The 13385-nt window shown below is 56.0% G+C and overlaps 1 protein-coding gene across 1 annotated transcript in view; it reads right to left on the bottom strand.

The window, feature by feature from the left end:
• rspo4 (R-spondin 4) overlaps positions 1–12108 on the bottom strand; it is a 112115-nt gene extending 100007 nt beyond the window's left edge. Inside the window, exon 1 of the mRNA XM_086004300.1 lies at positions 12024–12108. Within this exon, the coding sequence (XP_085860426.1) occupies positions 12024–12108 (85 nt within the window). The remainder of the gene's footprint in view (positions 1–12023) is intronic.
• Between the last annotated feature and the right edge of the window lie 1277 nt (positions 12109–13385).

Raw genomic sequence — 13385 nt, 5'->3', positions numbered from 1 at the left:
ACTGCCCCTCCGACAGTGCAGCGATTCCTCAGTACTGCCTCTCTGACAGTGTGGCGCTCCCTCAGTACTGCCCCTCCGACAGTGCAGCACTCCCTCAGTGCTACCCCTCCGACAGTGCAGCACTCCCTCAGTACTGCCCCTCCGACTGTGCAGTACTCCCTCAGTACTGCCCCTCTGACAGTGCGGTGCTGCCTCAGTAATGCCCCTCCGAATGTGCAGCATTCCCTGAGTACTGCCACTCCGACAGTGCCGCTCTCCCTCAGTACTGACCCTCCGACAGTGCAGCGCTCCCTCAGTACTGCCCCTCTGACGGTTCAGCTCTCCCTCAGTACTGACCCTCCGACAGTGCTGCACTCCCTCAGTACTGCCACTCCGACAGTGCCGCTCTCCCTCAGTACTGACCCTCCGACAGTGAAGCGCTCCCTCAGTACTGCCCCTCCGACAGTGCAGCACTGCCTCAGTAGTGACCCTCCGACAGTGCAGCGCTCCCTCAGTACTGACCATCCGACACTGCAGCACTCCCTCAGTACTGCCACTCCGACAGTGTGGTGCTCCCTCAGTAATGCCCCTCCGACAGTGCAGCGCTCCCTCAGTACTGCCCCTCCGACAGTGCAGCACTCCCTCAGTACTGACCCTCCGACTTGCAGCACTCGCTCAGTACTGCCCCTCCAACAGTGCAGCGCTTCCTTAGTACTGCCTCTCTGACAGTGCGGCGCTCCCTCAGTACTGCCCCTCTGACAGTGCAGCACTCCCTCAGTGCTACCCCTCCGACAGTGCAGCGCTCCCTCAGTACTGCCCCTCTGACTGTGCAGTACTCCCTCAGTACTGCCCCTCTGACAGTGCGGTGCTGCCTCAGTAATGCCCCTCTGAATGTGCAGCATTCCCTCAGTACTGCACTTCCGACAGTGCCGCTCTCCCTCAGTACTGACCCTCGGACACTGCAGCGCTCCCTCAGTACTGCCCCTCTGACGGTTCAGCTCTCCCTCAGTACTGCCACTCCGACAGTGCAGCACTGCCTCAGTACTGACCCGCCGACACTGCAGCACTCCCTCAGAACTGCCCCTCCGACAGTGCAGCGATTCCTCAGTACTGCCTCTCTGACAGTGTGGCGCTCCCTCAGTACTGCCCCTCCGACAGTGCAGCACTGCCTCAGTGCTACCCCTCCAATAGTGCAGTGCTCCCTTAGTACTGCCCCTCCGACAATGCGCGCTCCCTCAGTACTGCCCCTCCGACAGTGCAGCGCTCCCTCAGTACTGCCCCTCCGACAATGCGCGCTCCCTCAGTACTGCCCCTCCGACAGTGCAGCACTCCCTCAGTGCTACCCCTCCGACAGTGCAGTGCTCCCTCAGTACTGCCCCTCCGACAATGCGCGCTCCCTCAGTACTGCCCCTCCGAAAGTGCAGCGCTCACTCAGTACTACACCTCCGACAGTGCGGCACTCCCTCAGTACTGCCCCTCTGACAGTGCAGTACTCCCTCAGTACTGCCCCTCCGACAGTGCGGTGCTCCCTCAGTACTGCCCTTCCGACAGTGCAGCGCTTCCTCAGTACTGCCCCTCCAACAGTGCAGCACTCCCTCAGTACTGCCTCTCCGACAGCGCGGCGCTCCCTCAGAATTGCATCACTGACAGCGCGGCGCTCCCTCGGTACTGCATCTCCGACAGCATGGTGCTCCCTCAGTACTGCCTCTCCGACAGTGCAGCGCTCCCTCAGTACTGCCCCTCCGACAGTGCGGCGCTCCCTCAGTACTGCCACTCCGACAGTGCAGCACTCCCTCAGAACTGCCCCTCCGACAGTGCAGCGATTCCTCAGTACTGCCTCTCTGACAGTGCGGCGCTCCCTCAGTTCTGCCCCTCCCACAGTGCAGCACTGCCTCAGTGCTACCCCTCCAACAGTGCAGCGCTCCCTCAGTACTGCCCCTCCGACTATGCGTGCTCCCTCAGTACTGCCCCTCCGACAGTGCAGCGCTCCCTCAGTGCTGCCCCTCCGACAATGCACGCTCCGTCAGTACTGCCCCTCCGACAGTGCAGCGCTCATTCAGTACTACACCTCTGACAGTGCGGCACTCCCTCAGTACTGCCCCTCTGACAGTGCAGCACTCCCTCAGTACTGCCCCTCCGACAGTGCGGTGCTCCCTCAGTACTGCCCGTCCGACAGTGCAGCGCTTCCTCAGTACTGCCCCTCCAACAGTGCAGCACTCCCTCAGTACTGCCCCTCTGACAGTGCGGCGCTCCCTCAGTACTGCCCCTCCGACAGTGCAGCGCTCCCTCAGTACTGCCTCTCCGACAGCGCGGCGCTCCCTCAGTACTGCATCTCTGACAGCGCGGCGCTCCCTCGGCACTGCATCTCCAACAGCGTGGTGCTCCCTCAGTGCTGCCTCTCCGACAGTGCAGCGCTCCCTCAGTACTGCCACTCCGACAGTGCAGCACTCTCTCAGTACTGCCTCTCCGACAGTGCAGTGCTCCCTCAGTACTGCTTCTCCGACAGTGCAGCACTCCCTCAGTACTGCCTCTCCGACAGTGCAGCATTCCCTCAGTACTGACCCTCGGACAGTGCAGCGCTCCCTCAGTACTACCCCTCTGACAGTGCAGTGCTCCCTCAGTACTGCCCCTCTGGCAGTGCAGCACTCCCTCAGTACTGACCCACCGACACTGCAGCACTCCCTCAGTACTGCCCCTCCGACAGTGCAGCGCTTCCTCAGTGCTACCCCTCCGACAGTGCAGCGCTCCGTCAGTACTGCCCCTCCGACAATGCGCGCTCCCTCAGCACTGCCGCTCCGGCAGTGTGGTATTCCCTCAGTAATGCCCCTCCGACAGTGCGGCACTCCCTCAGTACTGACACTCCAACAGTGCGTGCTCCCTCAGTACTGCCCCTCCGACAGTGTGGTATTCCCTCAGTAATGCCCCTCCGACAGTGCGGCACTCCCTCAGTACTGACCCTCCGACACTGCAGCACTCCCTCAGTACTGCCACTCCGACAGTGTGGTGCTCCCTCAGTAATGCCCCTCCGACAGTGCAGCGCTCCCTCAGTACTGCCCCTCCGACAGTGCAGCACTCCCTCAGTACTGACCCTCCGACTTGCAGCACTCGCTCAGTACTGCCCCTCCAACAGTGCTGCGCTTCCTCAGTACTGCCTCTCTGACAGTGCGGCGCTCCCTCAGTACTGCCCCTCCGACAGTGCAGCACTCCCTCAGTGCTACCCCTCCGACAGTGCAGCGCTCCCTCAGTACTGCCCCTCCGACTGTGCAGCACTCCCTCAGCACTGCCCCTCTGACAGTGCGGTGCTGCCTCAGTAATGCCCCTCCGAATGTGCAGCATTCCCTCAGTACTGCACTTCCGACAGTGCCGCTCTCCCTCAGTACTGACCCTCAGACAGTGCAGCACTCCCTCAGTACTGCCCCTCTGACAGTTCAGCTCTCCCTCAGTACTGACCCTCCGACAGTGCAGCACTCCCTCAGTACTGCCACTCCGACAGTGCGGTGTTCCCTCAGTAATGCCCCTCCGACAGTGAAGCGCTCCCTCAGTACTGCCCCTCCGACAGTGCAGCACTGCCTCAGTACTGACCCTCCGGCACTGCAGCACTCCCTCAGAACTGCCCCTCTGACAGTGCAACGATTCCTCAGTACTGCCTCTCTGACAGTGCGGCGCTCCCTCAGTTCTGCCCCTCCCACAGTGCAGCACTGCCTCAGTGCTACCCCTCCAACAGTGCAGCGCTCCCTCAGTACTGCCCCTCCGACTATGCGCGCTCCCTCAGTACTGCCCCTCCGACAGTGCAGCGCTCCCTCAGTATTGCCCCTCCGACAATGCGCGCTCCGTCAGTACTGCCCCTCCGACAGTGCAGCGCTCACTCAGTACTACACCTCCGACTGTGCGGCACTCCCTCAGTACTGCCCCTCTGACAGTGCAGCACTCCCTCAGTACTGCCCTTCCGACAGTGCAGCGCTTCCTCAGTACTGCCCCTCCGACAGTGCAGCACTCCCTCAGTACTGCCTCTCCGACAGTGCGGTGCTCCCTCAGTACTGCTTCTCCGATAGTGCAGCGCTCCCTCAGTACTGCCTCTCCGACAGTGCAGCACTCCCTCAGTACTGACCCTCGGACAGTGCAGCGCTCCCTCAGTACTACCACTCTGACCGTGCAGCGCTCCCTCAGTACTGCCCCTCCGACAGTGCAGCACTCCCTCAGTACTGACCCACCGACACTGCAGCACTCCCTCAGTACTGCCCCTCCGACAGTGCAGCACTCCCTCAGTGCAACCCCTCCGACAGTGCAGCGCTCCATCAGTACTGCCCCTCCAACAATGCGCGCTCCCTCAGTACTGCCCCTCCGACAGTGTGGTATTCCCTCAGTAATGCCCCTCCGACAGTGCGGCACTCCCTCAGTACTGACCCTCCAACAGTGCGGCGCTCCCTCAGTACTGAGCCTCCGACAGTGCAGCACTCCCTCAGTACTGCCCCTCCGACAGTGCAGCGCTCCTTCAGTACTGCCTCTCCGACAGTGCAGTGCTCCCTCACTACTGCTTCTCCGACAGTGCAGCGCTCCCTCAGTACTGCCCCTCCGACAGTGCGGTGCTGCCTCAGTAATGCCCCTCCGAATGTGCAGCATTCCCTCAGTACTGCCCTTCCGACAGTGCAGCACTCGCTCAATACTGACCCTCGGACAGTGCAGCACTCCCTCAGTACTGCCCCTCTGACAGTTCAGCTCTCCCTCAGTACTGACCCTCCGACACTGCAGCACTCCCTCAGTACAGCCACTTCGACAGTGCGGTGCTCCCTCAGTAATGCCCCTCCGACATTGCAGCGCTCCCTCAATACTGCCCCTCCGACAGTGCAGCGCTCCCTCAGTACTGCCCCTCCGACTGTGCAGTACTCCCTCAGTACTGCCCCTCTGACAGTGCGGTGCTGCCTCAGTAATGCCCCTCCGAATGTGCAGCATTCCCTCAGAACTGCACTTCCGACAGTGCCACTCTCCCTCAGTACTGACCCTCGGACAGTGCAGCGCTCCCTCAGTACTGCCCCTCTGACGGTTCAGCTCTCCCTCAGTACTGACCCTCTGACAGTGCAGCACTCCCTCAGTACTGCCCCTCCGACAGTGCAGCGCTCCCTCAGTACTGCCCCTCTGACTGTTCAGCTCTCCCTCAGTACTGACCCTCCGACAGTGCTGCGCTCCCTCAGTACTGCCCCTCCGACAATGCGCGCTCCCTCAGTACTGCCCCTTCGACAGTGCAGCGCTCCCTCATTACTGCCCCTCCGACAGTGTAGCGCTCCCTCATTACTGCCCCTCCGACAGTGCGGCGCTCCCTCAGTTTAAGAGTGAGATCGATAGATTTTTGAACACTGAGGGAATCAAGCGGTATGGGGATAGGGTGCGAGAGTGAGTTGAGGTAGAAGATCACCCATGATCCCATTGAATGACAGAGCAGGATCGAAGGGCCGAATGGCCTACTCCTGCTCCTAATTCTTATGACGTGCTGACGTCTCTGGAGTTGGACTCGAACCCACGAACTCCTGACTCAGAGGCGGGACTGAGACACTCAACCCACTCTGAGGAAATTCAGCGCCTGCGTGTCAAGTGGAAGCAGCTGAGACGTCCTCCTCCAGTGGGAGTCAAGTCAAGTTTTCACTTTGCGTCAACAGTCATGTTTTAGAGGAAACAGGGCCTTCGAGCTCCTGGCAGAGCCCTGCTGTTGGCATGACCGCTGTTTGCAGACACTGGCACTGAGTTAGAAAGTGCAGCGGAATGAAACATTTATACGTGGATTTAACAAATAAGGTGAAATTTGGGGAAAATGATTGAATCTCTCACAATGAGGGCAAAGAGAGAACGCTGGAAATACGCAGCAGGTCAGACATTAGAGAAAGATACCGCACAGAAGGAGGCCATTTGGCCCATCGTGCCTGTGCCGGCTCTTTGAAAGAGCTCTCCAATAGTCCCACTCCCCCTCACATTCCCCATAACATTACAATGTTCTCCCATTCAAGTATTTCCCCTTTTGAAAGTTACTATTGAATCTGCTTCCACCGCCCTTTCAGGCAGCGCGTTCCAGATCACAACAACTCGCCGTGTACCAACATTTCCCTCCTGTCGTCTCTGGTTCTTTTGCCAATCACCTTAAATCTGTGTCCTCTGGTTACCAACCCTCCTGCCACTGGAAACACTTTCTCTCTATTTACTCTATTAAAACCCCTCATAATTTTGAACATCTAAAGAGAAAAGACAGATGTTTCAGACACGTACTGCTCATGAGAGTGTTTGTGAAACGTACATACTCGAAATGTCATAACCTGCCTTGTTTTTTTACAGATGCTGTGTGACCTGCTGTGCATTTTTAGCACACACAGTTTCCCATTTCATTTTAGCCTAGAAATTCCCGTTGATGATATTAGTGATCAAACATTTCAAGTGAGCGAGTGAACATCTGCATTAAATAACAGGCAGCATAATAAAAGTAAAAAAAGAGCTTGCATTTCTATCGCGCCTTTCACAACATCCCAAAGTGCTTTACAGCCAGTGAAGCACTGCTTGAAGTGTGGTCACTGTTGTAATGTAGGAAACACTGCATCCAATATGGGCACAGCAAGTTCCCACAAACAGCAATGTGATAATGACCAGACAATCTGTTTTAGTGATCTGGTTGAGGGATAAATATTGGCCCCAGGACACCGAGGGAAACTCCACTGCTCTTCTTCGAAATAGTAGCTGTGGGCTCTTTTACATTTACCTGAGAGGGCCGATGGGCACTCGGTTTAATGTCACATCTGAATGACAGTACCTCCGACAGTGCAGCACTTCCTCAGTACCGCCCCACTGACAGTGCGGCGCTCCCTCAGTACTGCCCCTCCGACAGTGCGGCACTCCCTCAGTACTGCCCCTCCGACAGTGCAGCGTTCCCTTAGTACTGCCCCTCCGACAGTGCGGCGCTCCCTCAGTACTGCCCCTCCGACAGTGCGGCGCTCCCTCAGTGCTGCCCCTTCAACAGTGCGGTGCTCCCTCAGTACTGCCCCTCCGACAGTGCAGCACTCCCTCAGCACTGCCCCTCCGACAGTGCGGCGCTCCCTCAGTGCTGCCCCTTCAACAGTGCGGCGCTCCCTCAGTACTGCCCCTCCGACAGTGCGGCGCTCCTTCAGTACTGACCTTCCGACAGTGCGGCGATCCCTCAGTACTGCCCCTCCGACAGTGCGGCGCTCCCTCAGTGCTGACCTTCCGACAGTGCAGCGCTCCCTCAGTACTGCCCCTCCAACAGTGCGGCCCTCCCTCAGTACTGCCCTTCCAACAGTGCGGCCCTCCCTCAGTACTGCCCCTCCGACAGTGCAGCGCTCCCTCAGTACTGCCCCTCCGACAGTGCAGTGCTTCCTCAGTACTGCCCCTCCGACAGTGCAGCGCTCCCTCAGTACTGCCCCTCCGACAGTGCAGCGATCCCTCAGTACTGCCCCTCCGACAGTGCGGCGCTCCCTCAGTGCTGACCTTCCGACAGTTCGGCGCTCCCTCAGTACTGCCCCTCCAACAGTGCGGCCCTCCCTCAGTACTGCCCCTCCGACAGTGCAGCTCTCCCTCAGTACTGCCCCTCCGACAGTGCGGCACTCCCTCAGTACTGCCCCCTCCGACAGTACGGCGCTCCCTCAGTACTGCCCCTCCGACAGTGCGGCGCTCCCTCAGCACTGCACTGGAGTGTCGGCCTAGAACTTGTGCTCCTGTCTCTGGAGTGGGACTTTGACTCAGAGGCGAGAGCACTGCCCGCTGAGTCATGGCTGACAATGTCATGCGATGGTATTAAGGGTTCACGAGCTGACACACACTGTTATGTCCATGCTGGGATTTGCAGACAGCAATGAACATAAAAGCTGGAGCCAAAGTTAATTGTATAAAATAGACCATCCCTCGCCACACAATATAAAAGTTACTTTTTTAATATGTTCATACTTTATCACAAAGTGAGGTCACTATGTGTCTGGGCCAGGTCCATTCTGCACCAAAGGCAATCAGTTTATCTCAGGCACTGTGACTGATTGAACCAGAGTTTTGGTATAATTGATTTAAACGTTCCGATTCTGGGATAAACCTGATCTCCACGCGTCAGAACTCATAGAGTCATAGAGTCATAGAGTTATACAGCACAGAAAGAGGCCCTTCAGTCCATCGCGTCCACGCCAGCCATCAGGCCCTGTCTAATCTAATCCCATTTTCCAGCATTTGGTCCGTAGCCTTGTATGCTATGGCATTTCAAGCGCTCATCTAAATGCTTCTTGAATGTTGTGAGGGTTCCTGCCTCTACCACCCTTTCAGGCAGTGAGTTCCAGATTCCAACCACCCTCTGGGTGAAAAAGTTTTTCCTCAAATCCCCTCTAAACCTCCTGCCCCTTACCTTGAATCTATGCCCCCTTGTTATTGACCCCTCTACTAAGGGAAAAAGTTCCTTTCTATCTACCCTATCTATGCCCCTCATAATTTTGTACACCTCAATCAGGTCCCCCCTCAGCCTTCTCTGCTCCAAGGAAAACAACCCCAGCCTGTCCAGTCTTTCTTCATAGCTGAAGCGCTCCAGCCCAGGTAACATCCTGGTGAATCTCCTCTGCACCCTCTCCAAAGCAATCACATCCTTCCTATAGTGTGGCGACCAGAACTGCACACAGTACTCCAGCTGTGGCCTTACCAGCGTTTTGTACAGCTCCATCATAACCTCCCTGCTCTTATATTCTATACCTCGGCTAATGAAGGCAAGTATCCCATATGCCTTTTTAACCACCTTATCCACCTGTTCTGCTGCCTTCAGGGATCTATGTACATGCACACCAAGGTCCCTCTGATCCTCTGTCTTTCCTAGGGTCCTACCATTCATTGTGTATTCCCTTGCCTTGTTAGTCCCTCCAAAATGCATCACCTCACACTTTTCAGGGTTAAATTCCATTAGCCACTGTTCCGCCCATCTGACCAACCCATCTATATCGTCCTGCTGACTGAGGCTACCCTCCGCGCTATTTACCACCCCACCAATTTTCCTGTCATCTGCGAACTTACTGATCATACCTTTTACATTCACATCCAAATCATTAATGTAGACCACAAACAGCAAGGGACCCAGCACCGATCCCTGCGGTACCCCACTGGACACAGGCTTCCAGTCACAAAAACAACCTTCAACCATCACCCTCTGCCTTCTGCCACTAAGCCAGTTTTGTATCCAATGTGCCAAGGCACCTGGATCCCATGGGCTCTTACCTTCTTGACCAGTCTCCTATGCAGGACTTTATCGAAAGCCTTACTGAAATCCATGTATACGACATCCACTGCACTACCCTCATCCACACACCTAGTCACCCCCTCGAAAAATTCAATCAAATTGGTCAGACATGATCTTCCCTTGACAAAGCCATGCTGACTATCCCTGATTAATCCTTGCCTCTCCAAGTGGAGACTAATTCTGTCCCTCAGAATTTTTTCCAATAATTTCCCTACCACTGATGTTAGGCTCACTGGTCTGTAATTCCCTGGTTTATCCCTACTACCCTTCTTGAATAATGGTACTACGTTAGCTGTTCTCCAGTCCTCTGGCACATCCCCTGTGGCCAGAGAGGTTCTGAAAATTTGTGTTGAAAACTGGTTCGACTCTGGCAAAAGCTGGTGAAAGAAAATTGCCACAAGGACAGTTCCAGCACAAAGAGCACCCACAGAGAGGGGCACCCATAGACAGAGCCACCCACAGTGAGGGGCACCCACAGTGAGGGGCACCCACAGAGAGGGGCACCCACAGACAGGAGCACCCACAGAGAGGGGCACCCATAGACAGGGGCACCCATATAGAGGGGCACCCACAGAGAGGGGCACCCACAGAGAGGGGCACACATAGACAGGGGCACCTACAGAGAGGGGCACCCACAGAGGGGCACCCATAGAAAGAGGCACCCACAGACAGGGGCACCCACAGAGAGGGGCACCCACAGAGGGACACCCATAGAAAGAGGCATCCACAGACAGGGGCACCCACACACAGGGGCACCCACAAACAGGGGCACCCATAGACAGGGGCACCCACACACAGGGGCACCCACACACAGGGGCACCCACACACAGGGGCACTCATAGAAAGGGGCACCACAGACAGGGGCACCCATAGACGGGGCACCACAGACAGGGGCACCCATAGACAGGGGCACCACAGACAGGGGCACCCATAGACAGGGGCACCCATAGACAGGGGCACCACAGACAGGGGCACCCATAGACAGGGGCACGGGGTGGGGGTAGCCGGTTATCACTGATACCATTTCCACAGGAGCCGCTCACACCCCGGTTACCGGACCGGGCCGGTTTACGGTTCGGGAATGTCTATCTGTTGTTTTCACTGATCCCGGTCCCACTCCGGACTCCCGTCCTGATCCCAGCCATTCCCAACTCCAGTCCTGTGTTAATGCAATCCCAGTCCCATTCCCGACTCGAACTCTGTCCCCTTCCCGATTTCCTGTCCTGTTTTAAGCTGATTCCCATCCCCTTCTCGGCTACAGTCCTGTTTTAATCCCAGACCTGCTCCCGATTGAGGACCCGAACCCTCCCAGCACTGGCGATGTGGCCCGGCCCCGCTCCCCCAGGACAGACCCCCCGAGAACAGCCTCCAGAACCGGGCAGGTCAAACCCCCGGAGAGGCGGCTCCGCGCTCACTCGAACCGGCCAGAGACCGAGGGCACCTTCCTCTCCTCACCTCGGCCCTGTCTCACGGGGCTGGCAGCAACTGTGCCATGTGGAGGGAGGGAGGGATGAATGGATGGAGAGAGAGATAGACAGAAAGCGAGAGAGAACATAGATATTTTGATAGGTAGCTGTAGAGGAATCGACCGTTGCAGATAAAGATAGAGAGAGAGAGGTAGCTAGAGAGATAGATAGAGAAATTGAAACAGAAAGATGGTGACAGAGTAAGAGAGAGAGAGTTATAGATACGCAGAGAGAAACAGATTGATAGCTAAGCGCTTGATTACATATTTAGATAAAGAGATAGAGATAGATGATGGATAGACAGATAAATAGATGTAGACATCGATGAACGGTAGACATAGATAGACAGACAGACAGACAGACAGATAGATAGAAAGATAGAAAGACAGACAGGTAAGTAGATAGATAGAGAGATAGACGGATAGACAGACAAGTAGGTAGATAGGTAGACAGACAGACAGGTAGACAGACAGACAGGTAGGTAGACAGATAGACAGACAGGTAGATAGACAGGTAGATAGATAGATAGATAGACAGACAGACAGACAGACAGTAGATAGATAGGTAGATGTGAGAGCGGATCTTACCGAATTGCACAGAATGGTGTTCTGGCCAGTCCATCAGTGAGTCCCAGTGTTGAGGTCCTGAGTCGCGGTCTGTAGGGTCGATGTCAGCACCCAGTGGGAGAGCCGTTGGACCGATTCCTGCACACGGTCCCCGAGCCTCTCCCGGGAGCCTGGGTCAGCTCCACACTGACCTCCCGGGGGGTGAAGGTTCACACGCGGCGAAACCGAGCTTCAGTACAAATACCTGGAAACAGCAACTACCCGAGTCCCACACCAGTAACAGCAAGTGTTGGGAATTCACAAGCTCTGTGAGGAGAACTGGATGGGTTGTAGTTTCAGGCTCCGGGTTACACCAGCAATCCCCACCTAACTTTTCTCTTTACAGATGCTGGGAGACCTGGTGTGTGTGTGGCTACTGTAAGGCTTTTCCATTCGATGGCTGGTACCTATTCCCAACACTTTGTGTATTCTATACAATATATACATCTTCCAAACTCACCCAGCACATCCCAAATTAATCCAGACACAACTGACGCCAGAGGCAGCGCAAAGCAACATAAAACTATCCCGATTTAAATCAGCCCGAATGAATACACCGGCCAGCTCGCTACAGAGAGCCAGTTTGAAAGGCAGGGTGAGATTGGAGCCGAATATTCACCCTCTGGTCAGTTACATGTCCTTTTGGTGCTGTAAACGCATAACCCAGCCCTCGGGCCGGACCGGGATGTCCTGTTCCCTCACCCACTGGTACTTATTTACCTTTCTGCTCTGCGATGTGTTTCCCACTCGACCGGTCCCAGCAGTACAGGATGAAGAGTCCCACCGTCAGCGCCCTCAGATGCATCTGTGTAGCTGGACAATCCAAGGCGAGCTCTGAGCTAAATCTTCCTGTTGAAGCCACTGCCACTCAGGGTATGGGTGACCCGAGACAACCTGGACTCGGGGAGCGGGGGGAGATGAGCTGGTGGCCGCTTGACTGCTGGACAAACTTAACGTTTTGCAGGTCCTACCAGTCTGGAGCTGAACCTCTTGCAGTCAGCGCCTCACATGAAGTGCCCCATCCCATCTACACAAGCACATTCCCCAAACTCTCCTCCAGACCTTTCCAGGAGCGTCACGGGGTTGGGTTAACCCTTTGGGACCCGGGAAGACTTGGTCCATAAACGCCCCCCCACACACACACCTCCCCACTCCCCCTCCCTCGGGTTCTGGCACCACCCTGGGTCCAGCCAGGGTCTAGCCTCCTGCCCAAGGATGGTGCGAACTCTTTGAGCTTCTGGGAGCTTTGCCCTTACAGAAATGTCCCTGCTCACTTTATTGGATGGATTGTCAGGGAGGAAAGATCCCAGGGATCTACCCACGCCGACTGACGACCCCTCCGTACTCCACCCCGCCCCCCACAAACCCAACCCGCCACCAACGCAAGCACCTAGGACACCCCGAAACTGCTGCCGACACCGGCTCCTCACGCCTTCTGGACGGTCGCGTTATTTGAGGCATTGGATTCGGCATCTTCTGACCTGGAGCTATCTCTTCAGCTGCATCACGTGATACTCGGTCCCAGAACGGGTCTCGCTCAGTTCGCATTGGGTTCAACTCAGTTAGAAATAGGATCAGTTCAAAGTGCCACCAGCACAATCAGAGTGATGCGAGTACAGATAAATGTAAGGTCTAGCTCAGTGCAAATTGTAGTCCAACACGGTACGGGTTCAATCCTACACTGATCTAGGGGACAGACACTGATCTAGGGGGCAGATACACTGATCTAGGGGGCAGATACTCTGATCTAGGGGACAGATACACTGATCTAGGGGACAGATACACTGATCTAGGGGATAGATACACTGATCTAGGGGACAGATACACTGACCCAGTGAGACAGATACACTGATCTCAGGGGACAGATACACTGATCTAGGGGACAGATACACTGATCTAGGGGACAGATACACTGACCCAGGGAGACAGATACACTGATCTAGGGGACAGATACACTGATCTAGGGGACAGATACACTGATCTAGGGGGACAGATACACTGATCTAGGGGGCAGATACTCGGATCTAGGGGATAGATACACTGATCTAGGGGACAGATACACTGATCTAGGGGGACAGATAC

Source organism: Somniosus microcephalus, chromosome 13 (genome assembly GCF_052327205.1).
Source record: "Somniosus microcephalus isolate GS21.2 chromosome 13, FLI_Smic_1.0, whole genome shotgun sequence".
Classification (NCBI taxonomy): Eukaryota; Metazoa; Chordata; class Chondrichthyes; order Squaliformes; family Somniosidae; genus Somniosus; species Somniosus microcephalus.
The sequence above is the reverse complement of the archived record's forward strand: the minus strand, read 5'-3'. Positions and strand labels throughout refer to the sequence as shown.